Source organism: Acipenser ruthenus, chromosome 27 (genome assembly GCF_902713425.1).
Source record: "Acipenser ruthenus chromosome 27, fAciRut3.2 maternal haplotype, whole genome shotgun sequence".
NCBI lineage: Eukaryota > Metazoa > Chordata > Actinopteri > Acipenseriformes > Acipenseridae > Acipenser > Acipenser ruthenus.
Genome location: NC_081215.1, coordinates 10,860,565 through 10,887,277, shown reverse-complemented (window position 1 = coordinate 10,887,277; position 26,713 = coordinate 10,860,565). Strand labels below are relative to the sequence as shown.

The 26,713-nt window shown below is 40.6% G+C and overlaps 2 protein-coding genes across 7 annotated transcripts in view; one reads left to right on the top strand and one right to left on the bottom strand.

Moving 5' to 3' along the window:
• The window catches only part of LOC117968643 (caspase-9-like), a 29,146-nt gene extending 14,779 nt beyond the window's left edge, over positions 1-14,367 (bottom strand). For 2 of the 6 annotated variants that reach the window (XM_059002288.1, XM_059002290.1), the window contains exons 1-10: positions 14,176-14,367; positions 10,761-10,899; positions 8,584-8,809; positions 8,016-8,084; positions 7,503-7,558; positions 5,616-5,792; positions 4,525-4,614; positions 2,968-3,115; positions 1,656-1,844; positions 1,031-1,140 (exon numbers count right to left, since the gene is read on the bottom strand). In XM_059002288.1, coding sequence (XP_058858271.1) covers positions 1,031-1,140; positions 1,656-1,844; positions 2,968-3,115; positions 4,525-4,614; positions 5,616-5,792; positions 7,503-7,558; positions 8,016-8,084; positions 8,584-8,809; positions 10,761-10,899; positions 14,176-14,216 — 1,245 coding nt within the window. In that variant the 5' untranslated portion in view covers positions 14,217-14,367. Of the gene's footprint in view, positions 1-1,030; positions 1,141-1,655; positions 1,845-2,967; positions 3,116-4,524; positions 4,615-5,615; positions 5,793-7,502; positions 7,559-8,015; positions 8,085-8,583; positions 8,810-10,760; positions 10,913-13,902; positions 14,003-14,175 lie in introns of all 6 variants that reach the window. The other 4 variants (XM_034916450.2, XM_059002289.1, XM_034916449.2 and 1 more) reach the window with 4 other exon arrangements.
• Positions 14,368-14,437: 70 nt separating this feature from the next.
• LOC117426071 (dnaJ homolog subfamily C member 16-like) overlaps positions 14,438-26,713 on the top strand; it is a 28,407-nt gene continuing 16,131 nt past the window's right edge. Inside the window, 9 exon segments of the mRNA XM_034043332.3 lie at positions 14,438-14,610; positions 14,881-15,031; positions 15,226-15,417; positions 17,366-17,432; positions 19,496-19,826; positions 20,976-21,160; positions 22,127-22,231; positions 22,424-22,582; positions 24,158-24,288. Of these exon segments, the coding sequence (XP_033899223.1) occupies positions 15,230-15,417; positions 17,366-17,432; positions 19,496-19,826; positions 20,976-21,160; positions 22,127-22,231; positions 22,424-22,582; positions 24,158-24,288 (1,166 nt within the window). The 5' untranslated portion in view covers positions 14,438-14,610; positions 14,881-15,031; positions 15,226-15,229.

Here is a 26,713-nt window from a genome sequence, read left to right as displayed (position 1 = left end):
AAAGGCAAACAGAAAGCTTGATTTCATTGAGTAGAATACGAATGTAGGAAAGCTTTGCCAAGACTGCGCAGCACTCTTCATAGACCCCCTAGAACGCTGGATTATGATGAGATATGAGGACAGGGTTAGGGTTGGGCATGAGATATGAGGACAGGGTTAGGGTTGGGCATGAGATATGAGGACAGGGTTAGGGTTGGGCATGAGATATGAGGACAGGGTTAGGGTTGGGCATGAGATATGAGGACAGGGTTAGGGTTGGGCATGAGATATGAGGACAGGGTTAGGGTTGGGCATGAGATATGAGGACAGGGTTAGGGTTAGGCATGAGATATGAGGACAGGGTTAGGGTTAGGCATGAGATATGAGGGTAGGTTCAAAGAATAAATCTCTTCAGCCTACAAAAAAAGACGAGTAAGAGTTTATAAAATCCTAAATGGGATAGTAGGATGAGAGGCACACATGGGAGCTGAGTAAAAGTATGTTTTGAACAGAATGTAGGAAGCCCTAACAGGTCAGCTAGTAACTTGTTAAACACTAGAAAAAATTCCACTCTGTCTTATTTAATAAGATCCCTTAGTAGGAGCAAAGGAAGGCCATGCCGTGATGAAGCTGAGTGGTCTCTTCTCCACCAAACATTTCTAACCTTAATCTCTTCTCCTCCAAACATTTCTAACCCTAACCTCTTCTCCTCCAAACATCTCTAACCCTAACCTCTTCTCCAAACATTTATTTTGTTCTTAAATATAGATGTTCCTTAATGATATTATTCAGTTGTAAGTTTTCCATGTAACAGAATCTACACCTCTAGTACTTCCTCTTGCTTTAAGAAGATCTTGATGATTTAGTGTTTGAAGTTATGGATGACGAATAAAGCTTGTAAAACTCACATACAGGTCAACAAACCTAATTGAAAAAGAAACACTTTCTAGAACTGTAAATGTTTTCAAATAACTGGAAAAAAATGTGTTTGTTTGTTACAGTGGGATATAACAAAAACAAGAAACAAACAAACAAATATATGTATATTTACCATCGTCAGCAAAGTAAGCAGGTCTTCATATCCAGCAAATTCTTCCAAAACATTGTCTAGAGTTTCCACATACCAAGAACCTGCTTGTGTGTCTCGCCAAGACACATACCCTTAAAATTACAAATGATATGAGAGGGAAAGAATAAGGAAATGTTCAACTGTGCCACTTTTATAAGGGCCTGTAGCCAATATCATTCCACACATCTTACCTGCTGTGCACTTCCATTCACTACATAGTTCTATGTGCAGTTTTGAAAGAACCACTTGTTATAAAAACATGTATTTTCATTTTAAAACGGATCTGGCACTACACAAAATTACACAAATCTGTGTACACCTTATTATCAGTTAGTATTGCACTTCCTTGGTCATTTCACCTGGAGAATGAAATTGTCCTTCAACGCCTGCTTCCCTTTGACTGACATGTTTTGCAGCCAGTAAAACTGGAGGTGAAATGACCTAGGCAGTGAAACAGTCACACAGGACTTAGGGCAGTCACTTTAAGGCAAAGTTTCTAAAGTCCTGCTAATATGGGGTTTGTATCTCGATTTTTATTTTTTTATGTAGTGGTGACAGATTTATTTTAGTTTTTATGTTCTATCTGAGATGAACTCTGTTTTTGTACCTGGAAAAGTGGAGTACGACACTAAGATATCACTGGGAGTAGGCAGGCTTGCTCTGGCATCGGGCTCATCAGAGTCTTTCCCAAGCTCCTCCCTGGGTGACATCGGCGTGGCGTCTGTGTGATTGTCAATGCCACCGGCCGCTGGCTCAAACTCATCTGGAGAGACCTCAAACCCAATGTCTTTCTGATCTGAGACACCAAGAACAAACAGCTGTAGATACATCCCAAACTCTAACCCTGTGTCTGTCTGATCTGAGACACCAAGAACAAACAGCTGTAGATACATCCCTAACCCTAACCCTGTGTCTGTCTGATCTGAGACACTAAGAACAAACAGCTGTAGATACATCCCTAACCCTAACCCTGTGTCTGTCTGTTCTGAGACACCAAGAACAAACAGCTGTAGATACATCCCTAACCCTAACCCTGTGTCTGTCTGATCTGAGACACTAAGAACAAACAGCTGTAGATACATCCCTAACCCTAACCCTGTGTCTGTCTGATCTGAGACACCAAGAACAAACAGCTGTAGATACATCCCTAACCCTAACCCTGTGTCTGTCTGATCTGAGACACCAAGAAGCAGCAGCTGCAGATACATCCCTAACCCTAATCCTGTATCTGAGACACCAAGAAGCAGCAGCAATTAGAAACTTTTTAATCATGCTAGTAACATGCATCCCCTGGCACAGCAGTTCAATCTAAATGACAGCTAGCAGTATGGCCATGACATATACCAACAGTTTGTACAGAATAGTCTACAGCAGTTTAGAATTAGAAATTAGCAATGAAATGTTTCATGACAATTTGAAAAGCGATTCTCCAGATACATGCAAACATGCAAGTGGTGCAGTTTACTGTATTTCTGTAGAGGTGCAGTTTACTGTATTTCTGTAGAGGTGCAGTTTACTGTATTTATGCAGAGGTGCAGTTTACTGTATTTATGCAGAGGTGCAGTTTACTGTATTTATGCAGAGGTGCAGTTTACTGTATTTATGCAGAGGTGCAGTTTACTGTATTTATGCAGAGGTACAGTTTACTGTATTTTTGTAGAGGTGCAGTTTACTGTATTTTTGTAGAACAAATGTAGTATGTATCCACTGGTGCAGGTTATTGCTTCCACTGTCGTGAACCAGCTTAGACAGAAAGATATTTGTGAGAGTTCAATAGAGCTCATAGTTTTATACAGTCACAAAGACATACACAGTGGTTCTAAACAAGAACAATACATTAGTTAAATGTAACTTCTCAGACCCTACCAAGTTTCTCTCTCAATTATTTTTCTCTATGATTTTTTGCCGACAGTACTTGCCTCCACCACAGGCTTGGATGAAAAAGATCTTGGGTTTTCCTTGTAGTGTTGGGCAGTTTTGTCCATTAAAATAATTGGTAATATTCTGAACTGGAACTATTGGGCCATCAACACCATGGATAGCACCAGGAAACCTGTTGTGGTTCACCTATGGAACAGAATTGAGAGTAATCATTTGAATCCGGGTCACTAAATTCAATACAATGAGAAGATAAAACCTTTAATTCAGGTGATTGTAGATAACACAATAATCCCTTCAATATGTCCCATTCCACTTCCATTGGCTACACAGCTCTGAAATGGGCACTTCTCAAAGAGACGCATGTTAAGAAAGCATGGATTTCATTTTAAACAGACCTCTGTATCACACTAGGTTAAAGAATGTGCTTGCCTTGACTTCCAGCAGGTCTGTTACTGCTTTACTTCCTGGGTAGTTTCACCCCAGCAGTGTCTTCTGGTAACGTTATTGACTGAAAGGATATCAGTCAACAGGGGAAGCAGCTGATTGGTTATTAACAGGAACAGATGAAATGACCCAGGAAGCGTACCACAGTCTTAAAGCATGACTTGCAAACAGAGATTTCTTTAACCTAGTGTAGTACCAGATATCATGTTTACTAAAACATGTTTATTTGCTTTTTTATTTTAAAAAAATGTAATAATTGAACTGCACATTTGAGACCTACATATTGAACAGTGTTGGGGAGGTTAGTTTGAAAAAGTAATCCATTACAGTTACAAGTTACCTGAACAACATTTTAACTAGTTACAGTTATAAATAGTTACTTCTCAGGTACAGTTTACATTTTATAGCAACATATTTTTCAGTTTGGTCAGGCTGCAACTGGAAATATTCTTATGAGATCCAGTTATGGAACCCACTGGTGCCCTTTTCCAGCTGTGAAAAGCGTGTTCCTGTGACATGCAAGGTTTGTCTTGCACTGTGGAAGCACTTTCTGATTCCCACGTCATGTCTTAGCCTTTTTTAAATGTAATAAATAGTAACTGTGTAATTGTTTACATAAAGTGTAATTCATTGCCTACCTGAAAAAGGAGCCATTACAGTTACTAAAAAATCTAATCAGATTAGATTAGAGTGTCACGCCCCAATACTGATCATGAATGGATGTGCATGGTGGAAAAATTTATGAAACTTACATGTATGTATGTATGTCAGCAACAAATAAGAGAAAAGCAACATTCTGTCAGTTTATCTCAGTGCCATGTGACAGGATTATTACAACACAGCAGTGAAAGGCGGTGTGGTCTTTCTGTGACAAGGTATTCTAACCCCAACCCCAACCCTAATCCTAACCCCAATGCCAACCCCCTAACCCCAACACCAACCCCCACCCCCTAACCCCCTAACCCCAACCCCAACCCCCTAAACCCAATGCCAACCCCAACCCTCTAAACCCAATGCCAACCCCAACCCTCTAACTGCAGGATTATTACAACACAGCAGTCGAAGGCGGTGTGGTCTTTCTGTGACAAGGTATTCTAACTCCAACCCCCTAACCCCAATGCCAACGCCAACCTCAATCCCAACCCGCTAACCTCTGTGCCATGGGACAGGATTATTACAACACAGCAGTCGAAGGCGGTGTGGTCTTTCTGTGACAAGGCATACAGCTCTCGTCTTATTGCCTATATTGGGAGAAAGGTTAAGAGTATTTACAGGATGACACCAAAGCAACATTATAGACATGGTTCCTAAAAACTAGAGATGTGCAAAGTTCTCTTAAAATAATGTCAAGGTGGATTTCTTATTACTTTTATATGTGACCATATAAAAAAAAAAGTTTTCTTAGTTTTTGTTCTATTTCAATGGTAAAGTTTACAGATATACTTTGCTTCTGTTAACCATATTTTCAAAAAATATTTGAGTGAAATTTCATAAAGTGACCAGTTATTTTGTATATATTAGCTCCCTTCTGTGGTTTCTCTGTTTCTTTTCCAAAGTCAAGGCAAGCTGAATTCCCTGTTTGGCCATCACTGGGCTTGTAAACACACTTAAGAACATAAGAACATAAGAAAGTTTACAAACGAGAGGAGGCCATTCGGCCCATCTTGCTCGTTTGGTTGTTAGTAGCTTATTGATCCCAGAATCTCATCAAGCAGCTTCTTGAAGGATCCCAGGGTGTCAGCTTCAACAACATTACTGGGGAGTTGGTTCCAGACCCTCACAATTCTCTGTGTAAAAAAGTGCCTCCTATTTTCTGTTCTGAATGCCCCTTTATCTAATCTCCATTTGTGACCCCTGGTCTTTGTTTCTTTTTTCAGGTCAAAAAAGTCCCCTGGGTCGACATTGCAAATTAGAAGTCAAGTTTATATAGGTAAGGCCACTGGGACGAAGAACAAGCAAGTCAAATTATCACTGGCCGCCCCTTTAAAAATGTGCAAGCCAAATTATCACTGGCCGCCCCTTTAAAAATGTGCAAGCCAAATGATCACTGGCAACCCCTTTAAAAAGCGTTTGCTACAGACTTAATTAAGTCCTATTCTTTGGATGGAGAGAAACACCTGCCAATGACAAAGCCAGAACCAAACAACTAAGTAATATGTCCCTTTTTATTTTAAATAGCAGAGTGTATACTGTTGGGAGCATAAGTGCGGGATGCAAAATCAATCCAGGTGAATTCCTCTACCTGCGATGTGAGGTTTCTCTTCACCTCAACAATGAAGTGAAATGACTTGAACCGTTTCTCAAGTCTGGCACAATCAATGTCAGATCCTGTGCGGTTCTTCAGGTTACTGTTTGGATGAAATTCCACGTTATTAACAATCAGGCATTGACCGCAAGGCCTTGCATCCATTCTGTACATCTGCAAAAAAAATAAAGAAATAAATAGAGAGAGGGAGAGAGACAAAGAGGAAGAGCAAGAGAGAGATGTGAGAGGGAGAGAGATACTTTGCTCTGGCATGACCCCCTACTGAAGAGTCATTTACAATGAAATGAAAAATATATCAATTCAGATTTTATTGCATCTACGTGAATAACACATCAAAGTGTTATACTGTAGTATTCTTAGTCTGATAATGTTTACATGCAATATCAAAGAGTTATACTTTAGTATTCTTAGTCTGATAATGTTTACATGCAATGTCTACTTCATTTTAAAAACCTGCTGCATTGCTCTGCTGTCATATAGTAAAGTGGGGCTGCTTGTCATGTTGTTTTAGAACATAAGGACATAAGAAAGGTAACAAATGAAAGAAGACCATTCGGCCCATCTTGCTTGTTTGGTTATTAGTAGCTTATTGATCCCAATAAGGGATTTTGAGACCCCCAGGGAGACCTGACCATTAGTGTGAGAACATTCATAGTCCTGTAGTCATGCATAGAGTCCTGTAGTCATTCATAGAGTCCTGTAGTCATTCATAAGTCCTGTAGTCATGCAGAGTCCTGTAGTCATTCATAGAGTCCTGTAGTCATGCATGTCCTGTAGTCATTCATAGAGTCCTGTAGACTTTCATAGTCCTGTAGTTATTCCACAAAGGATGATAGCTGAATATTACGACTGTCCTTATGTGGAAAATAACCACAGCACTATGAATGTTCCTAGTGTTGTGTTTAGATAACAAGTACAATGTTTAGAAAATAAAGTAAGTTTGAACCTGTATTTACAGCTGGTATCAGCAAATGTTTCCTTAGATCAAGCTCTGCATCTGCTTAGCAGTGTGGTGGATTTTGTAACAGAGCGATTCATTTCCTCTCGAACCACATGCAAACAACTGGAATGATCTCACAAGTGCACTGTGCCTCTAAATGTTTCACATCATGGGTGGGGCTTTTGTTGCACAGTTTTTTCTCTCCAGACCTTTTGCTCACTAAATATAATGGTATCCCTGATGAGATAATTGTCTTCCCTTTGAATATTAATTAGAAATCTGTCCCACAAGTACAATGGTAGCCCAAATACTGTCAATTGACTAGCAATGCAGAATGACTGTGTAAGACAGCTGAAACCAAAAAAAAGAAGTTTGTTATTTTTGAACATGTCGAGGGTAAGGAATAGAACCAAACAAACTCAACGTAGTCGGATCTGAAGCTTCCTCTCGTGGTCACATACTGTATATACTGGCAGCTCTCTGATCTAACTAACCTGCTATCGAGATCAGTAATAGGAGTTCTATTTGGACTGGCTTGGCTTGCATACTCAAAAACAACATTCAGGAAAAAGCCAAACCACCTTTTATACTGCTTTTTGCTGTTGGGGTTTTACTAGAGCTTGAAGATGCAATGTAACCTTCAGCTGCTGCAGGTAGTGTCTATTTGGCTCATTGTGTTTTCACAATTAGGTTTTAAGGGGAGGAGCTTATCACTGCTTGTGGGGAATGGAAATTAAGTGGGCTGTCAACCAGTTTACTTTATGATACAAGTTCACAGAAGACTGAACTATGGAATTTGGTAAATTAGGCATTAGCATTGTAAAGTTTTTTTTAGTATAAATCTATTTTCAAATCAAGCTATGCTTATTTAACAGAACAATAAAAGTTTTCCCCATTTGACATCCAAGATTAAAGGTCTGTACCTGAAGACTGTCTCTCCTTATTCTGGGAATAGAAGGCGGCTCATCTCCTTCAGAACCTAAAACAAACAGAGCCCTGTCACTTCTTGCATAGATTTTCTTGATCAGAAATGTTCTGTATTTTTAAAAGGAAGTAGCAAGGTTTCTTAAAATATAGCGTTATACGTCCCCATGTGTTGTTACAACTGTTTAAATGATGTACTTGTCATTTTTCTTTTCGTTGTTAACATCCTAACAACTTTTTACATGTAATAGACTGAAGTCTGTTTCAAAGCTCTTTTCAAGATGTCAACTCTAATGCACTCATGTTTGGAATCGGACCTGCCGATTAGAAAACAAAACCAAAGCTGTGTGTTCCGCGTGACATCATGGGTGCTTATTGCTGTGTTATCTGTTTGGCAATGTGGGCAATAATCCTGACACTGGAATTCTAATAATAATGATACAAGCACAGCAACAGATTTTGTTTTTAATAAGCATGCAGTGTAAAAGGCATGTGGTGTGTAATGGACTCACATGGAATGGGGTGATCATGCCTGCCCTTTCTAGATATGTATCCTCTGTCTGGTTTGTCCATTTCCTTTTCTGCAAAATAAAATCACACCATTTAACTCACTTTTATTTGCACTTACATATTATAAATTAGCATTTTATTATCTAACATGTTATTGTCCTTAAAAATGGATAGAGATGGATAGTTTCATCTGCTAGTTTCATATTTTCATTTACAGTAAAAATGTCAGCACCCTGGGTCAAAAGAAACTTTGCTTCCAAATGTGTGTGTGTGTGGGGGGGGGGACACTAGATACAATCCAGTAATTCCCATATGTAACCTGCAGGATCATACTCACGCTGTGTTCCATTATTGTGAGGGATGGGTGTTGGGATTGGGTATTGGGATTGGACTGGGATTGGGTATTGGGATGGGTATTGGGATGGGTATAGGGTTGGTATTGGGATGGGTATAGGGTTGGCATTGGGTATTGGGATGTGTATTGGGATGTGTATTGGGATATGATTGGATTGGGATTGGGTATTGGATTGGGTATTGGGATGGGAAGGGAACGAAGGGCATCATACTCACGCTGTGTTCCATCATTGTGAGGGATGGGTATTGGGATGGGCATTGGGATGGGTTGAATGGGAAGGGAACGAGGTGGCTGAATCCCAAGGCCAGCGCTCAGGAGGTCTGCCACATGGCTCTGGTCTGTTTCCACAAGGCACTCCAGAAAGGCAGGGAAAGCCTGTCTTCCACGAGTCTCCAGGTCTATCACAAGCTGCCTGGCCTGATCTCTGCGAGGTCCTGCACCCTGAACACAGAAAAACAACAACAGCAACACCCCCCCTTTAAAAACACAGCACCCTCACTTACTTACTTACTTGCTTAGTTGCAAATGCAGCTGCACTTGGCAGTCTCTATTGCAGAAAGAAACTAGTGGTTTTAACGTATTCAATGAACAAATATCCCACAAAGTTGTACTGAAAAAAGAAGCTGAATAACCAAGGTGTTACCATTCCTAGTTAATGTATAATGCTGGGGTACTTCTGCATGTACCAGAAGTTACTAGGTTTTTTGTAGGGTGTCTTACTGGATATTCTGTGAGCAAAGGTATTGATTGGGCAGGTCATACTAAATAATCCTGCTCCAATCACACACAGGTAGCATGGGAGCTGCTCTTTTTTTAAAAAATGTAACATTTTTCAATTTTTGGAAAACTAAAAAGCGATATGGAATTCAATATGGTAATGTAACATTCTGAATTCTATAGGGTGTGATGCAAAACTTTTGGCCATAGCTGTAATGCCCCACATATAATCTACTGTTTATCAAACTTGTTTTTCTGTCATCTATATGCAGGTGTACTACTAAAGTGTTAGAAAATATATCATTTTACAGCCAGTTACTTCGTAAAAATAGTAATGAACTACAGAAATAATAAAAAAGGCAGAAAGTGATAACAGTATCAAATTGGCTACAGGGACAGACAGGCACAGCTCGGCACATGAGGCACTTTGCTGCCTGTATCGCTGCCTGTCCTTGTATGAAATATGGGAGGGACCAAATACTTCAGACAACAGTTTCATTCATGAGTTTTCCTGGCAAGCACGTGTTGGCTGTGATTGGTTAATCCACCGGCGATACCCCCAAAAAAATCACTCTGGATTCGATTTAAGCGGCACTGCTCAGCGGGATTAGCGGTACCGTCCCGCGTTGATCTGTGCAACACCATGTGAAAACAATAGCAGCGATACATGCAGCAAAATGCCTTGCGTGCCTCGCCTGTCTGTCCCGGGCTTAACTCCACGGGAGTCCCAAGGCCAGTGACAGTGCTTTCACTAGCTGAGTCGCTTGGGACCTAGATCTGTATTCAGGGCTTAAATTCTCATGGAATATTTCCCAGAGCCCAACCACTGAGAATCCCCCACGCCCCAAGCACATCTAAAAAATAAATAAATAAAAAACAGGATAATCTAAAGCAATTACATTTATTTAATTTTAAGCCAAAGCAGTTTGGTTTTAAAAGCATTTCTTACACGTAAAACTCCAACTCAACCTTATTTACAAGTGCAACCCTGGACTTCCACAGAGAAGGTCTCCGATTCCCAGCACATTAAGAAAATTGCAGTGCTACAAAAATGCAGGCGTTACATTCTCAGTTTTAGATTCACAAATTACTATAAAGAAAATAAAAAGGTTTCCATAAACCAGTGCCGACCGTATACTAAATCGTTTCTCAGGCCATTCAGTCAAGTACTTCAATTCGTTATATTGTTTCAAACTAGTTAAGCTCGTACATTCTCAGGCAACCAAACCGATATGTTGTTTCAGGTCTGCCGATAGTAGTGACTAATTTCAATCACGGAAACAAAGCAAATACATTGTGTCAAGTTTACACAGCAGTTAACTCGTTTACAGTTGCACATGATACACGCACACACACACACACAGAGCACAAGCAACAACCAGGGAAAGGAAGGACGGACATACACATTCAGATAAGAAGAGACACTAATTGCCATGAAAATAAACTACTAATAATGATGTTATGTTCATAATTATTTGTAGTAAAGTGGTATTTTGTATTGTTTTCACAGGCTGAAGTGAAGGTGTGGAAATCTTTACCGGAGCGCAGCTCCACAGCTCCGGCTGAATTGAAGCTTTGATTGAATAAAACCTTACAACAGGATTGTATAGCTGGCCATGAAGCCACAATGTAAGATCGAATCAGGCCCATAGACAGATCAAATGTGAGAGTCTACCTTTATTTCATCAATCATGTCTTGACTGAAAATTCCTCTGGAAATCAGTCCGTCGTACAGCTGAGATGGATCCAATTCATGCACCAGCATGGAGCGGCTGCTTTGCAGAATTTTCTTGTGTCTGGCATCCATTATGACCCTAGAAAAAATTTCTATTGTAGAATAAAGGAAGAAAAAAGTCCACTATGAAAATTGGTTTATTTGTTTTCCTATATAAATCTGCATGCTAATGCATTAGTATATAATAGGTTTATTTGTTTTCCTATATAAATCTGCATGCTAATGCATCAGTATATTTGTTGATCAGAAATGTGAAGGGTTGTTCCATGCCAGCTCAGAACATCCAGACAAATGACTCTGGGTGAACATCTCAGAATGTGACAACATTATCAGTGCTGGCCAAACAGTCCCTCGTAGTATTTTCCCACAATCAGTCTCCTGGAGTTTTAACTGAACCCATGCAAGTGCATATAGGCTTAAAAAGGCAGGTTTACCTGGTGACTTGTGAATGGTCTCTAGCATGGGGACTATAGTTTACAACTGGATAATGACATGGGATAGGATGATTGTTTATAAAATAACGTGAAGAGATTGTTTTTGCCATTTTAATCAATGTAATTCTAATATTAGATTTGTTAAGGGTTGACACTGTGCATTAGATGAACTGTGATATACAAACACGGTCTAAGGGCATTCTCCTGCAGACATATGGACACTATTTGGCTGAAATATGACATGTGCGGAACCTGTATTAACAATCTCCGAACACTATAGGATTTGATTTACTTTCCTTCATAACCTTTCATATGATCACAATGGGGCTCTTGCCCATGTTGTTTGTACAACATTGTATAAAAGACAGAAGTCATTAAGCTTAAAGAGGAAGCAGCAGGGTTCCACAAATACAGCATTACCCATCCCCACACGCTGCTACACTGTTTCAATAACTACCTGCAGGGTTCCACAAATACAGCATTACCCATCCCCACACGCTGCTACACTGTTTCAATAACTACCTGCAGGGTTCCACAAATACAGCATTACCCATCCCCACACGCTGCTACACTGTTTCAATAACTACCTGCAGGGTTCCACAAATACAGCATTACCCATCCCCACACGCTGCTACACTGTTTCAATAACTACCTGCAGGGTTCCACAAATACAGCATTACCCATCCCCACACGCTGCTACACTGTTTCAATAACTACCTGCAGGGTTCCACAAATACAGCATTACCCATCCCCACACGCTGCTACACTGTTTCAATAACTACCTGCAGGGTTCCACAAATACAGCATTACCCATCCCCACACGCTGCTACACTGTTTCAATAACTACCTGCAGGGTTCCACAAATACAGCATTACCCATCCCCACACGCTGCTACACTGTTTCAATAGCTACCTGCAGGGTTCCACAAATACAGCATTACCCATCCCCACACGCTGCTACACTGTTTCAATAGCTACCTGCAGGGTTCCACAAATACAGCATTACCCATCCCCACACGCTGCTACACTGTTTCAATAACTACCTGCAGGGTTCCACAAATACAGCATTACCCATCCCCACACGCTGCTACACTGTTTCAATAACTACCTGTCATTTCTCTTTTCACTGTTAACATCCTTATACACTTATAACTTTAAAGTCTGTTTCAAATGTGCAGCATGGTTCACTGAAGTCTGTGCGACGCTAATATGCTTCCCCACAGTCACATCCTCACAATCAGTCTTAAGAACTCTTCAGAAGCATTTTTGCTGGATTTGTTATTATAATTAGAGAATAATACAGCTCAAAGATTAGTACGATATATTAAACATGTAAAGAAATAAATACTGTATTCGGAAAATGTTGATTGTATAAAGTACATCTTTAAGTCAGCACCCTGTATCAGAGATGTGTCTACACACCGCAACTTATAGCCAGGTATTTATAGTGTGTTGCAGTTTCAGAGTAGCTATTGCAACACATTAAAATGAAGTGAAACTGACTAGACTAATGCTGCTGGTGAGGTAGTGAGATTCACACCAAACCTATGGAGAAGTGAAATTTATACAATTGGATTTTCATAATGAACGCTCCTCCCTTCAGGACTGTCTAAAAGGGTTTTCATATTTCAGACAGTTGTTACCTGTACAATGATATTGGTCATGGATGGAAATAAGACTCTTATTGCATAACAGTTTCACCCATTCCGGATTTTAACACTAGCTTGATTAGCTCCAGTGTATAGGTAAGAAGCCCAGATGTGTCTTATTAAACTCACAGTAATAAAGCCAGGAATGGACCTAACTACTGTGCAATGGGAGTCTTATTTCCATCCCTGCTGGTTAAAAAAACTATGCCCATTTTTAAATTCATGTTTTGCTTCTGTATTGGTGGCCTATACAACACTAAGAACAGAAGTGGTTTAGGCTAACAATATGCTTTGATTGAGATACAGTATTACATTATGCTTTGAGATACAGTATTACACTATGCTTTGAGATACAGTATTACACTATGCTTTGAGATACAGTATTACACTATGCTTTGAGATACAGTATTACACTATGCTTTGAGATACAGTATTACACTATGCTTTGATTGAGATACAGTATTAACACAACCATGTCTTCCTTTCGCTCTACCTGGATTTCTTAATTCTAAAAACATATATCAGTCCTGCCTAACAAAGGAAGGTGAGCAAAGGTGTACAGTTGTGTCAAATGTGTTTGCCTGCCTCTTTGACAAGCCTAATACCTACTTTGGAAGCAAAAGACTTTTGTGTTAAGCACAATGTAATTAGTGATATAAAATGTACTTTGAATTGTATTGAAATTCAAATGCAAATGTAAACAAGAACCCCCATTACCTTACATTTCCACTTACTCCTGAAGAGCCCTCTGAAGTGTTCACAACGAGTGTTTGAATATCACAGGTAACAAACACTACAAACTACGAGTTATTTCAAATACCAATCATAATAGAAGACAAGCAGTACTTTACTGAAGTGCTAAACTACACGCTTACTGGGTAAAAACACAGATTCGTTTGTTAACTGAATAACTGAGTAAGACACTCCTAACAACAACCGATATACATTATCCGCCTGAGCTGATAATCGATACAGTTACAATACTACACAAACGCCATACCTGTGTAAACCAGCGACGATTCAACACAGCAGTCAGTCCCAGTCAGGCGGTGTCAGTAACACTGAAGATGTACATACACATGGAATTCACTGTTCTAACACTAAACACATGATACACACAATCAATTTTAGGACCCTGAACGCACATGTATGTAATGTGTAGTAAAATACCCGTAGAATGTAAAGTTACCGGTGTTCTAAGTTTAGAACTAGTGTATTAATTTACTGCGCATTGAAACTGAATGTAACGTAACAGTGTAATAGCAGTGCTTACCAAACCAGTTCCGTATGTGATCTCCCTTGCTTACTTGTCATTTGTTAGAACCTGCTTTTGTGGTTGGCCGAGCACTGACACATACTTAGTTTCGTTTGAAATGCCTTTAATCAGTTCTAACTCACGATGCGTCCCTGAAAACGATACAGCGCAGGTTACATTTTGTGAGTTCCTTCCTTGTTTTCATTGAAGCCACGCCTCTCGTAAATGATGCTATTACGTTGGGTGACCGGAAGCACTTGCTCAAAATTTGCAGTGCAATCTGGATGGAGAGTTAAACTGTGGTTTACTAGGTGTGAGAGAGCGAGTCATTTTACAATAAAATACACCTAAAGGACTGCGACTGAAAAGGCGTGTTATGTGAACTTGGAAGCGGTGCAGTCGTCTATTGATTTGGAGCTGTGGAGTATATAATCGGATTGCTGATAGGAAATTGTATGTATTTCTATTTCTGGAATGCTACAAAATGTATTTTTATTTGTCTCTATCATTATCAAAGCCTACAATATCAGGGTGACAGTCAAATTTATTAATAGGATGTGCTCTCTTAAATACTCTGCTAAAAAAAATCCAGTGTTTTTGTTGCTATTAATAATTAAATTACTGTTAGCCAAACCAATGGCTTTAAACCTTTTTAATAGTACATTAGAGCTTAGTAAATACATGTTGGTCTTTTTTCAGTTAAAAACACTGTTTTATTTTCAGGTGCAGAAAAAGTCTCCATTGTTGGAGGAGACAGCAAAACCCGTAAGCTTGCAAAGCTTCATTCTCACGTATTAATACTATAGGGACCCCAGCAGAACCCTATAGCCCTAGTTTATATAGGAACACGACGGCAGACGAAGGGACATCATAGGTAGCGTATTCCAATACTGAACATGTGAATTGTTCTGTGTGTTGAGTCTACTGCGTTATTAAACAGTTACACAGTCTTGGCCTTTCAAATTATGATGTTTTATGAATAAATGCAACGCAGAATTTATTATGAAAGCGGAAACAACTGTGCTTATTAAGAAATGTTTGACATTGATTAAATAACATATTTTTTAGGCGAATGAAAATGACAAGATTAAGACTTGTGTTTTCAACATTGCAAGTTGTTGTGTCGATTTTCCTGCTGGTGTCCTGCTGCCCTGCCTCGCTTGCTGCTGGCGAGTTTGACCCGTATACAGTGTTAGGAGTCGGAAAGAGTGCCACTCAAGCTGAAGTTAAGAAGGTTTACAAGAAACTCGCTCGAGAATGGTAAGAACTTTGCTCTTTTCTGTTAACTTGTTGCGCTGCTAATTTGTAAACTGTTTGGTGTCGGGGGTGGGGTATATTTGAATATTTCTCTAAGCCTAAAATATGTTTTGACTGCGCTGCACACCAGTGCGCTCCCGTGCTGTTGCATTCATGATTACAGCCAGTCTGGGTATGGTAAAGCCTCTCACACTGGCACTCCTACCCAGGTCGCAATCCCGGGTCATGTGAAACCACGTACCTGGGTCGTACCCGAGTCCCAGCGACCCACCTCGGGATGTGGGTCGACACGCTTTAACCCAGGTTGAGCTAGACAAAATGCTTGACGGCCGTTCGTGAGCCGATGAAATAACAAACATCCACACCTGGGTGAAGGTTTCACTTCTGCAAGGAACAGTTCTGTTTATTCGGTTTAGCCATATTTTGTGTTGATTTGAGACACACCATGAGCCAGATTGCGGCAGAGATGAAGAAACATTTACTCTAAACAACATTTGGGCCGACGGTTCAATCCAGAGAAGCTTGGATGGAAGCGTCCGTAACAAGCTGCTTCCGGGGCATTGATACGCTCATTGTGTACTTGTGTCTTGTCACCCAGGTCAACCCTGCTTTATCAAAAGCAGTGTGAAATCACATAGCCGACCCGCATGACACCGGGTCCTGAACCGGGTACAGCATGCCAGTGTGAAAGGGGCTTAAGATACATGCTTTTAGTAGACTTACCTGCACAGTCTACACTTTTCAGTGTGGATATGGTTTTGCTGGAGAACAATATCCAGTTGATTATTTGTTGACCAGATGGCCAAATAAGGTAATTGATCAGAAGCCTTGTGTACTTTGTCGTTTGGTTCTCCGAGCCTTATGGGACCAACCAACATTTATTTCATGATGCATTTGCCACCACTACTAAAAGTTTTAGCCAGTTAAGCAGCTGTGGCCAGGGACTGCAAACCACAGCAGGCTGGTTCTGTTTCTACACTCTCCACTTTACCATGCGTTTTGTTGAGATCCTCTCATTGCTCTGCATATGTTCAGTAGGCAGGTAGCTTTGGCTGGAAGGTGCAGGCTGGTACCCAGGCTTGAACAAATGGTTAGGAGATGCTTTTCTGTGGAGGAAAAGATGCGTAATTAAGGAGATATAGCTTCTATTTTTAGTTTTAATATTTGCAATCATTCTGAGTTTGTATTGCAATTACTAAAATAATGTGTGTTTAATTTAAGTGGAGTCTGTGTTTTAAGGTGCTTTGGTCTGAGTTCAGAAGCTGCTTTTGTTCTACTTACCAGCCATAGACATGTAGCACCAGTTAGATCAGCCCAGGTATCTTTGTTAGGAAGCTCCAGCACCATCTAGTGTACAGCAACTGTAAACTGAGCTTCCATTTGTGTTTGTCAGTACACAGTAGGTGTTCAGTAGATGGCGGTGGTGCTCATGAGCATTAAGACATGGCTTATCTAGCCAAGGCTAGTGCTGGCAACTGGTACTTTCTTTGGGAATAGCTGGTACTTTACTCTTATTTCACTGGCCAATACACAGTTCTTCTCTTGTTTAAGTGGAATACTGATAGCAGTCAAATGGCTGCAGTTCCAGATTTCTAATACATACTTGAAACAAAAAAATACATATGTAGGGATTCATAAATTATGAACAATAGATCACTTAGTAACTCTCAAATAGTTTGCAAGTACACCACTTGGTTTGGAATTTCTTGCCAATATCTTAACTACTTAATCCTTTAACCATTTTGCCACAATAAAAAGTAAAATAATAGATTTTAGATTAATATATATCTGATGAACTTGTCTATTTTATATTTATAGTTGTTTAGATTTTAGATTCATATCTGATGGATTTGTCTATTTTATATTTATAGTTGTTTATAATAGATTGTAGATTCCTATACATCTGAACTTGTCTATTTTATATTTATAGTTGTTTTTTCCACCCCCTCAGGCATCCAGATAAGAACAAAAGCCCTGGAGCAGAGGATATGTTTATTAAAATTACTAAATCTTATGAGGTAAACTATGAATGTTGTACAGAACCTGTTGCCATCTGTCCCAATGCTTTACCCACATACACATATTAATATCATCTACAGGTTGCTAATATTTTTTTACTTGTTCAATATCATTTTCTGTGTGTTCTATATAATTATCTATGGTTTCTGTTTAGGTCATTGCCTTGATTAATAACTATTCCAGCAAAACAAACAAACGCTTCTGAAAAGACTCATTGGAGCTGCTGTTTCTGAAACTAGGTGTTCCCAGGCTTCAGTGCCCACTGCAACGCTACTATGCTTCTCCCCCACTTCATTACAACACTGCTGTGCTTCCCCTCCTTCATTGCAACCCTGCTGTGCTTCCCCTCCTTCATTGCAACCCTGCTGTGCTTCCCCCTTCACTGCAACCCTGCTGTGCTTCCCCCTTCATTGCAACCCTGCTGTGCTTCCCCTCCTTCATTGCAGCACTGCTGTGCTTCCCCTCCTTCATTGCAGCACTGCTGTGCTTCCCCTCCTTCATTGCAGCACTGCTGTGCTTCCCCCTTCATTGCAACACTGCTGTGCTTCTCCTTCATTGCAACACTGCTGTGCTTCTCCTTCATTGCAACACTGCTGTGCTTCCCCCTTCATTGCAACACTGCTGTGCTCCCCCCCTTCATTGCAACCCTGCTGTGCTTCCCCCTTCATTGCAACCCTGCTGTGCTTCCCCTTCATTGCAACCCTGCTGTGCTTCTCCCCTTCATTGCAACACTGCTGTGCTTCCCTCCTTCATTGCAACACTGCTGTGCTTCCCCCCTTCATTGCAACACTGCTGTGCTTCCCCCTTCATTGCAACACTGCTGTGCTTCCCCCCCTTCATTGCAACACTGCTGTGCTCCCCCCTTCATTGCAACCCTGCTGTGCTTCTCCCCCTTCATTGCAACCCTGCTGTGCTTCTCCCCCTTCATTGCAACACTGCTGTGCTTCCCCCCCTTCATTGCAACACTGCTGTGCTTCCCCCCTTCATTGCAACACTGCTGTGCTCCCCCCCTTCATTGCAACCCTGCTGTGCTTCTCCCCCTTCATTGCAACACTGCTGTGCTTCCCCCCCCCTTCATTGCAACCCTGCTGTGCTTCCCTCCTTCATTGCAACCCTGCTGTGCTTCTCCTTCATTGCAACCCTGCTGTGCTTCCCCCTTCATTGCAACCCTGCTGTGCTTCCCCCTTCATTGCAACCCTGCTGTGCTTCTCCTTCATTGCAACACTGCTGTGCTTCCCTCCTTCATTGCAACACTGCTGTGCTTCCCCCCCTTCATTGCAACACTGCTGTGCTTCCCCCTTCATTGCAACACTGCTGTGCTTCCCCCCCTTCATTGCAACACTGCTGTGCTTCCCCCCCTTCATTGCAACACTGCTGTGCTCTCCCCTTCATTGCAACCCTGCTGTGCTTCTCCCCCTTCATTGCAACCCTGCTGTGCTTCTCCCCCTTCATTGCAACACTGCTGTGCTTCCCTCCTTCATTGCAACACTGCTGTGTTTCCCCCTTCATTGCAACACTGCTGTGCTTCCCCCTTCATTGCAACACTGCTGTGCTTCCCCCTTCATTGCAACACTGCTATGCTTCTCCTTCATTGCAACACTGCTGTGCTCCCCCCTTCATTGCAACACTGCTATGCTTCTCCTTCATTGCAACACTGCTGTGCTTCCCCCCCTTCATTGCAACACTGCTGTGCTTCCCCACGTCCCTTTAGAAAATCAGCCTTGAGGTCTGTTCAGAGCATGTTTTGCTACAATAGATAGTAAGCATGGCAAATAATGATCTAAGCAGAATATACAAACAAACTACAATAGGATTTAAAACACAGACAACCTGAAATACTAGGAAGTTGATAGTATCCATTACATTTTACAGTACACATTTTGTTTTAATGTACAGTACTAGAAATTCATTAATGTCATATACAAAGTATAAAAGTTCATCGAAATTTCAACAGGAATATTAATGTTTAAAATTGGTATTATTTAAAATAACTCCTTGAAATGCTGATATTTATTCTGATGCAACATCAACATTTATGTATTTATTTTACATTTTGAAACAGCTTCTGTCGAATGAAGAGAAGAGAGCTAACTATGACCGGTACGGAGAAACGGCTGGAAACCAAGGCTATGCACAGCAGCAGCGGCAGCAGTTTCAACACTTCCACGACAGCTTCTACTTCGATGAATCTTTCTTTCATTACCAGTTCAACAAAGGGAGCAGAGACTTTGCAGACACTAAGTACATGTTGCATTTCTCTCAGTATATGAACGACATTGTCCCCGACAGTTTTAAAAGGCCGTACCTTATTAAGATTACCTCGGACTGGTGTTTCAGCTGCATTCACATTGAGCCTGTGTGGAAAGAGGTTGTACAGGAGCTGGAAGCCCTGGGTAAGTGCTGCTTCTTACACTGAACGACATTTACAATAAGAACTGTGGCTGGAGGAGCAAGAGCTGCTCCTTTTTCATGTATTGTGTAGAGTTTCATGACCCCTGCTTGGATCCCGTCAATGGGGTAGAGAGAGCTGACTGTACATGTCTAACACTAGAGTTTCACATGTATCTGGAGCTGTGATGCGACTGGGTGAGAACGTTCTTCAGTAGTTGAGAGTAGGATTATCTAGGGTTAGGGTTATACTCATAATAAATCAAGCTTCCCTTTATGTCACGGGCGATACACAGCAGCTTTCTAGTAGATGATGCTGGTTCTTAATACACTTTGACACTTGTGTTACACATTTAGCAACAATAATTAACAAAACACCAAGTCTAGAGAATAAACAAATGACACAGTAATAATAATAGACTTCTCTGAATGATTGCACAGGTAAGGAGTAGAACTGTAGATGTGTAAGCTACTTGCTGTGCTCATGATTTAGATTCTGGTATAGAAGGCAAACTTGTTAAATTTGCAGACGACACAAAAATAGGAGGAGTGGCAAACACTGTTGCAGCAGCAAAGGTCATTCAAAATGATCGAGACAGCATTCAGAACTGGGCAGACACATGGCAAATGAAATTTAATAGAGAAAAATGTAAGGTACTGCACGCAGGCAATAAAAATATGCATTATAAATATCATATGGGAGATACTGAAATTGAAGAAGGGATCTATGAAAAAGACCTAGGAGTTTATGTTGACTCATAAATGTCTTCATCTAGACAATGTGGGGAAGCTATAAAAAAGGCCAACAAGATGTCGTATGCAGACAGGCTAAAAGAATTGAATCTATTCAGTCTTGAACAAAGAAGACTACACGGTGATCTGATTCAAGCATTCAAAATCTTAAAAGGTATAGACAATGTCGACCCAGGGGACTTTTTTGACCTGAAAAAAGAAACAAGGACCAGGGGTCACAAATGGAGATTAGATAAAGGGGCATTCAGAACAGAAAATAGGAGGCACTTTTTTACACAGAGAATTGTGAGGGTCTGGAACCAACTCCCCAGTAATGTTGTTGAAGCTAACACCCTGGGATCCTTCAAGAAGCTGCTTGTAACCTTTCTTGTGTTCTTATGTGCTGTGCTTCCCACTTGCAGGCATGGGGATTGGTGTAGTGGATGTGGGATATGAACGTCGCCTGGCGAACCACCTCGGAGCACACCGCACACCCTCTATACTTGGACTCATTAATGGGAAAGTTACGTTTTTTCATTATGCTGTAGTGAGGGAGCATCTGCGGCAGTTTGTGGAGAACCTGCTTCCAGCAAGACTTGTGGAGAAGGTATGTAGATTATACCATGCTAGAAATACACATCCAGTATTGGACATGGTCAGTTGGATATTGGGCCACCATTGACAACCAGGACGGCTCTGTGATTTGACACAAGTATGCAAGGTGATCAAAATAATGAGAGATTCACTTGGAAAGAAATGCCTTCAGAGAAGCTAATGAAATGCATTTCCATCAGACCCTCTTTGACAGTCCGTTTTACAAAAGCACATTTACAAAAGCTGTAGTTCCATGTTACTGTAATGGAATTGGCTTTTATCTACAGCTGTGCTGGGACTCGGTTGCTAATTAATCATTCACTTGAATCCCGGCACAGTCTGCATGTGAACTAGATGGGAGATGTTTGTGGTCTTAAATTTGAGAAACTATAACTGGCAGCGGATGATCTAATCGGCCCAAGTGTTGCTTTTAGGATGTGCAGTCTAATTGAATCGGCCCAACTGCGCACACTGTCTTTACAGCTGTTATTCTCCTATTAAAAATAATGGACTGCTTTCAAAACTACACTACCCAGAAGCCTAACTAACATGTACCTAGTTCATGTTAGTTCAGCTCTGCGTTAGTCTTCATCATCCAGGTGGCTGTTGTAGAATCGAGCTGCAGCGTTCTCCAGCCAGGTCGTCGTGAGATGCTGGCGTTGAGCACAGAAAAGAATCACAAGTTTGGTGGGTCACATCCAAACAGGACCTACATCTAGAGCAGCCCTGGGCTGCCGTTTCTTTTTTGGAGCATTCACATGTGAGGAAAGGCGGCCCTGGGACGCTTAAATTGCAAGTGTGAGGGGTCTTGGTTGCCCATTCAGTGATACATGGAGACTGGCACAAAGGCTGCCAGTCATTCTGCTCCTCAGATCCTGAATGTTTGATGATGAGTCTTGGAGACTCGGCGCTGCATATTTTCGTTTTTAAATTGCAGTTGATATTTTTGGCCTAACACTCTTTTGCTTCTTGCTCTCAGGTCACGGATCAGAACTACATGCAGTTCTTGAATAGCTGGCATGAAGAAAACAAACCACACGTGCTGCTGTTTGACCAAGTGCCTGTTGTACCTCTTTTATATGAGGTGAGCGGCCCTTCCTTTGAAATGAAACATGTCTAATGCAAGCTGCTTTACCATTCTAGAACTTTGACGTTGTAAAGAAGATTCTCTAACAATGTACTGTGTGCTTGTTTTACGTGCAGATTTAAGCATCACATATTGAGGAACAATTCAAACTCCATGTCCCCTCCAATAATGATTCTCTCCCTCACACAGCTGACGGCTTTTGCCTATAAAGATTATGTCCGATTTGGATACGTCGACCAGGGTCTGGTTGAGACCGAGGCTTTGCTCCAGCAGTACAAGATCAACACATATGCTCCCACCATGTTACTCTTCAAGGAGAGCACAGACAAGCCTGTTGACATCATTCAGGTATTTAACATCTCTCTGAACTCAATTGTGAGATTCTGTACAATGCAATGGGATGTTTAGTGATTTGCAGTTGGGAGGTTTGCATCCTTCTACAGTATAATATTTGATATTTCAGATTTGTTATAGAATCTGACCAAACAATAAGTATTCAGAAAAGATGTTGGTTCTAAATGACAGTAAAAGCCTTGTGTTTTCATCCAGAGTATAACAGTAGACTGTTTAACAAAAATGCACTTGTCCCTTATTTATCAGCCACGATTGCTTTATTATTACACAGGTGACACAGGCGTTATTAGGATAGAGTCAATGTTTGCGTTTTTAATGGTAGGGAAAACCTTTTCTTTTTTTTAATTTTGCAATTTTTATGCCACTCTGCTTGCATTGTGAATATCTTAAATATCTCACAACTCGGACTAACTCAACTGATGCAGGTGTGTTTGCGTCCGAGGTGAGACGATGGCTCAAAAGCACAGAAAGGGCAGCTCTACTGAAGAGGAGACTAGAATAATAGCTGACTAAAAGAAAAAGAATAGAAGTAAGGTTTGACACTAAACAATGTGAAACGTATTACAAACGATACCATGCGATTACTGCGTCACTATAGTCTGCATATTAAAAATAATTATTATCAGTTCATATTTAATACATTAAAATGTTTCCAAACCAAGGTAAACCTGTCCATAGGGACGCTAAACCTATGAGAAACGTCTAATTTATACCACACGATTAAAGAAGTATGATAGACAGTGATAGACCTATGACAGTGATTTTTAATATATAGAGGCTGTGATACAGTTTTCAAGATGTTTTGCCCTGTTGTGTCCCGTCTGGGCAGCTTTTCACCTGGCTTTCAAATTAGTTGGGTAGGTAAGTCAAACACATGCAAAAAATGTTTCCCAACATTGTGATTTGTGGAAAACATATTTTTGGAATTTCACAGTTGTCGGTGAACTTGCTTCTTCACCAAAAAAAAAAAAAAAAAAAAAAAAAAGTGGAAGGTTGGTTTCTCCCACAGCACCCGTTTTAGATTTCACTCGCAGCACAACTTTTCCTCAAGGCAGAACTTAGGGATCCATCCCTGCAGCTGCCCTTGCAAAACGCACATCCCTTTTGATATTTGGCCCTCATTTCTTTGTTTAGAGTTCAATATATTTGAATGTAAACCTGCTTTTATGTTGTGCATTTGCAAAGTAATTTACATGTTAAGTTATGGAATTTGTAGTAAAGAGGAAATTACATCTGTCACACTTTTTTTGTAAAATACATAATTATACATTGTTAGTTTAACACTTTTTAATATAACAATGTACAAAATTGACTCTTTAAATTTCTATACCATAGGCATTATAAAGTTTATAATTATGCCCAGATGACATGTCCCAGTGTGACCAAGCCCAAATAAAATGATTCAGCAGCTCCAGTTCTGTAGGAAACAAGCCCAGCTCAAGATGTATCTATGATACACACATACTAACCCACCCATCTCCTCTGGAGGAGTACGTTTCCATGCCAATAAGCCTGCATCAAGTCTGGAGACATTCTGAAGATTAATCAGGCTCTTTTCCTGTCTTTCAGGCTAGAGGAATGAAGAAGCAAATCATTGATGAGTTTGTTTCCAACAATAAGTTCCTCTTGGTTCCCCGACTTGTAAACCAGAAGCTCTTCGAGGAGCTGTGCCCAGTGAAACAGTTCCATCGGCGGAGAAAGTAAGAGCTCAGCTGTTACCGGGTTCTTGTTTCTGTGTCCTATCTGACAACACTGTGTCAGTATTTATGATATCCTTTTATATAGAATCAGTGATTCATCGCTTACAGTTGTTGTTCCCACTTAAAACATGGAATTCAACTGAAAGTCATTCATTTGAAAATATGAATAGATCTTAAGAATGACTAAGTTTCAACTCCAGCACTTTTTTGGTTTGTAGCATATGGTATAAAGACATGTGTGAATACTGTGGCGTTTTCAATGCAAGCAATATAGATTCACTGATGAATCCACAATTTTCAAACTAACCCACAATTTTGTGACAAATTCACAGTTCTTTGTCACGAATTCAGTTGAACTAGAAAGAGTCCAATAAAAGATCAAAGGTGTGACAATATAGAAATACAGTGCCTTGCGAAAGTATTCGGCCCCCTTGAACTTTGCGACCTTTTGCCACATTTCAGGCTTCAAACATAAAGATATGAAACTGTAATTTTTTGTGAAGAATCAACAACAAGTGGGACACAATCATGAAGTGGAACGAAATTTATTGGATATTTCAAACTTTTTTAACAAATAAAAAACTGAAAAATTGGGCGTGCAAAATTATTCAGCCCTTTACTTTCAGTGCAGCAAACTCTCTCCAGAAGTTCAGTGAGGATCTCTGAATGATCCAATGTTGACCTAAATGACTAATGATGATAAATAGAATCCACCTGTGTGTAATCAAGTCTCCGTATAAATGCACCTGCACTGTGATAGTCTCAGAGGTCCGTTTAAAGCGCAGAGAGCATCATGAAGAACAAGGAACACACCAGGCAGGTCCGAGATACTGTTGTGGAGAAGTTTAAAGCTGGATTTGGATACAAAAAGATTTCCCAAGCTTTAAACATCCCAAGGAGCACTGTGCAAGCGATAATATTGAAATGGAAGGAGTATCAGACCACTGCAAATCTACCAAGACCTGGCCGTCCCTCTAAACTTTCAGCTCATACAAGGCGAAGACTGATCAAAGATGCAGCCAAGAGGCCCATGATCACTCTGGATGAACTGCAGAGATCTACAGCTGAGGTGGGAGACTCTGTCCATAGGACAACAATCAGTCTACTGCACAAATCTGGCCTTTATGGAAGAGTGGCAAGAAGAAAGCCATTTCTTAAAGATATCCATAAAAAGTGTCGTTTACAGTTTGCCACAAGCCACCTGGGAGACACACCAAACATGTGGAAGAAGGTGCTCTGGTCAGATGAAACCAAAATCGAACTTTTTGGCAACAATGCAAAACGTTATGTTTGGCGTAAAAGCAACACAGCTCATCACCCTGAACACACCATCCCCACTGTCAAACATGGTGGTGGCAGCATCATGGTTTGGGCCTGCTTTTCTTCAGCAGGGACAGGGAAGATGGTTAAAATTGATGGGAAGATGGATGGAGCCAAATACAGGACCATTCTGGAAGAAAACCTGATGGAGTCTGCAAAAGACCTGAGACTGGGACGGAGATTTGTCTTCCAACAAGACAATGATCCAAAACATAAAGCAAAATCTACAATGGAATGGTTCACAAATAAACATATCCAGGTGTTAGAATGGCCAAGTCAAAGTCCAGACCTGAATCCAATCGAGAATCTGTGGAAAGAACTGAAAACTGCTGTTCACAAATGCTCTCCATCCAACCTCACTGAGCTCGAGCTGTTTTGCAAGGAGGAATGGGCAAAAATGTCAGTCTCTCGATGTGCAAAACTGATAGAGACGTACCCCAAGCGACTTACAGCTGTAATCGCAGCAAAAGGTGGCGCTACAAAGTATTAACTTAAGGGGGCTGAATAATTTTGCACGCCCAATTTCTCAGTTTTTTATTTGTTTAAAAAAGTTTGAAATATCCAATAAATTTCGTTCCACTTCATGATTGTGTCCCACTTGTTGTTGATTCTTCACAAAAAATTACAGTTTCATATCTTTATGTTTGAAGCCTGAAATGTGGCAAAAGGTCGCAAAGTTCAAGGGGGCCGAATACTTTCGCAAGGCACTGTATTTTAAGATGGAAATCTCAATATTCTTTGCTTAAATACCTGGCTTTGAACTACATTTTTTAGTATTTTTCATAATAAACGGTTCCCTTATCATTTTATAATGTTTGCAGTAGTGTTCGACCTGAAGAGAGGACTATTTAAGTCCTGTTTGTTTATCTCTAGAGTTCCAAAGCAACACGTTGTCAATGGTGTCAAATGGAGCTGAAATACCCCAAAGTACATTAGCAGAATGAGCTCCATTCTCAGCATTGATAAGAGCATCCCAACAAGCACGGTCTCTGTGCTATGATGAAGTCTAAAGCCAGATTGAAAACATTCAAATGGGTCACTGTCTGTAGAGGATGCAGGAGCTGCTTGGCAACAACACGCTCAAAAATCTTTGAATTTGAGAACT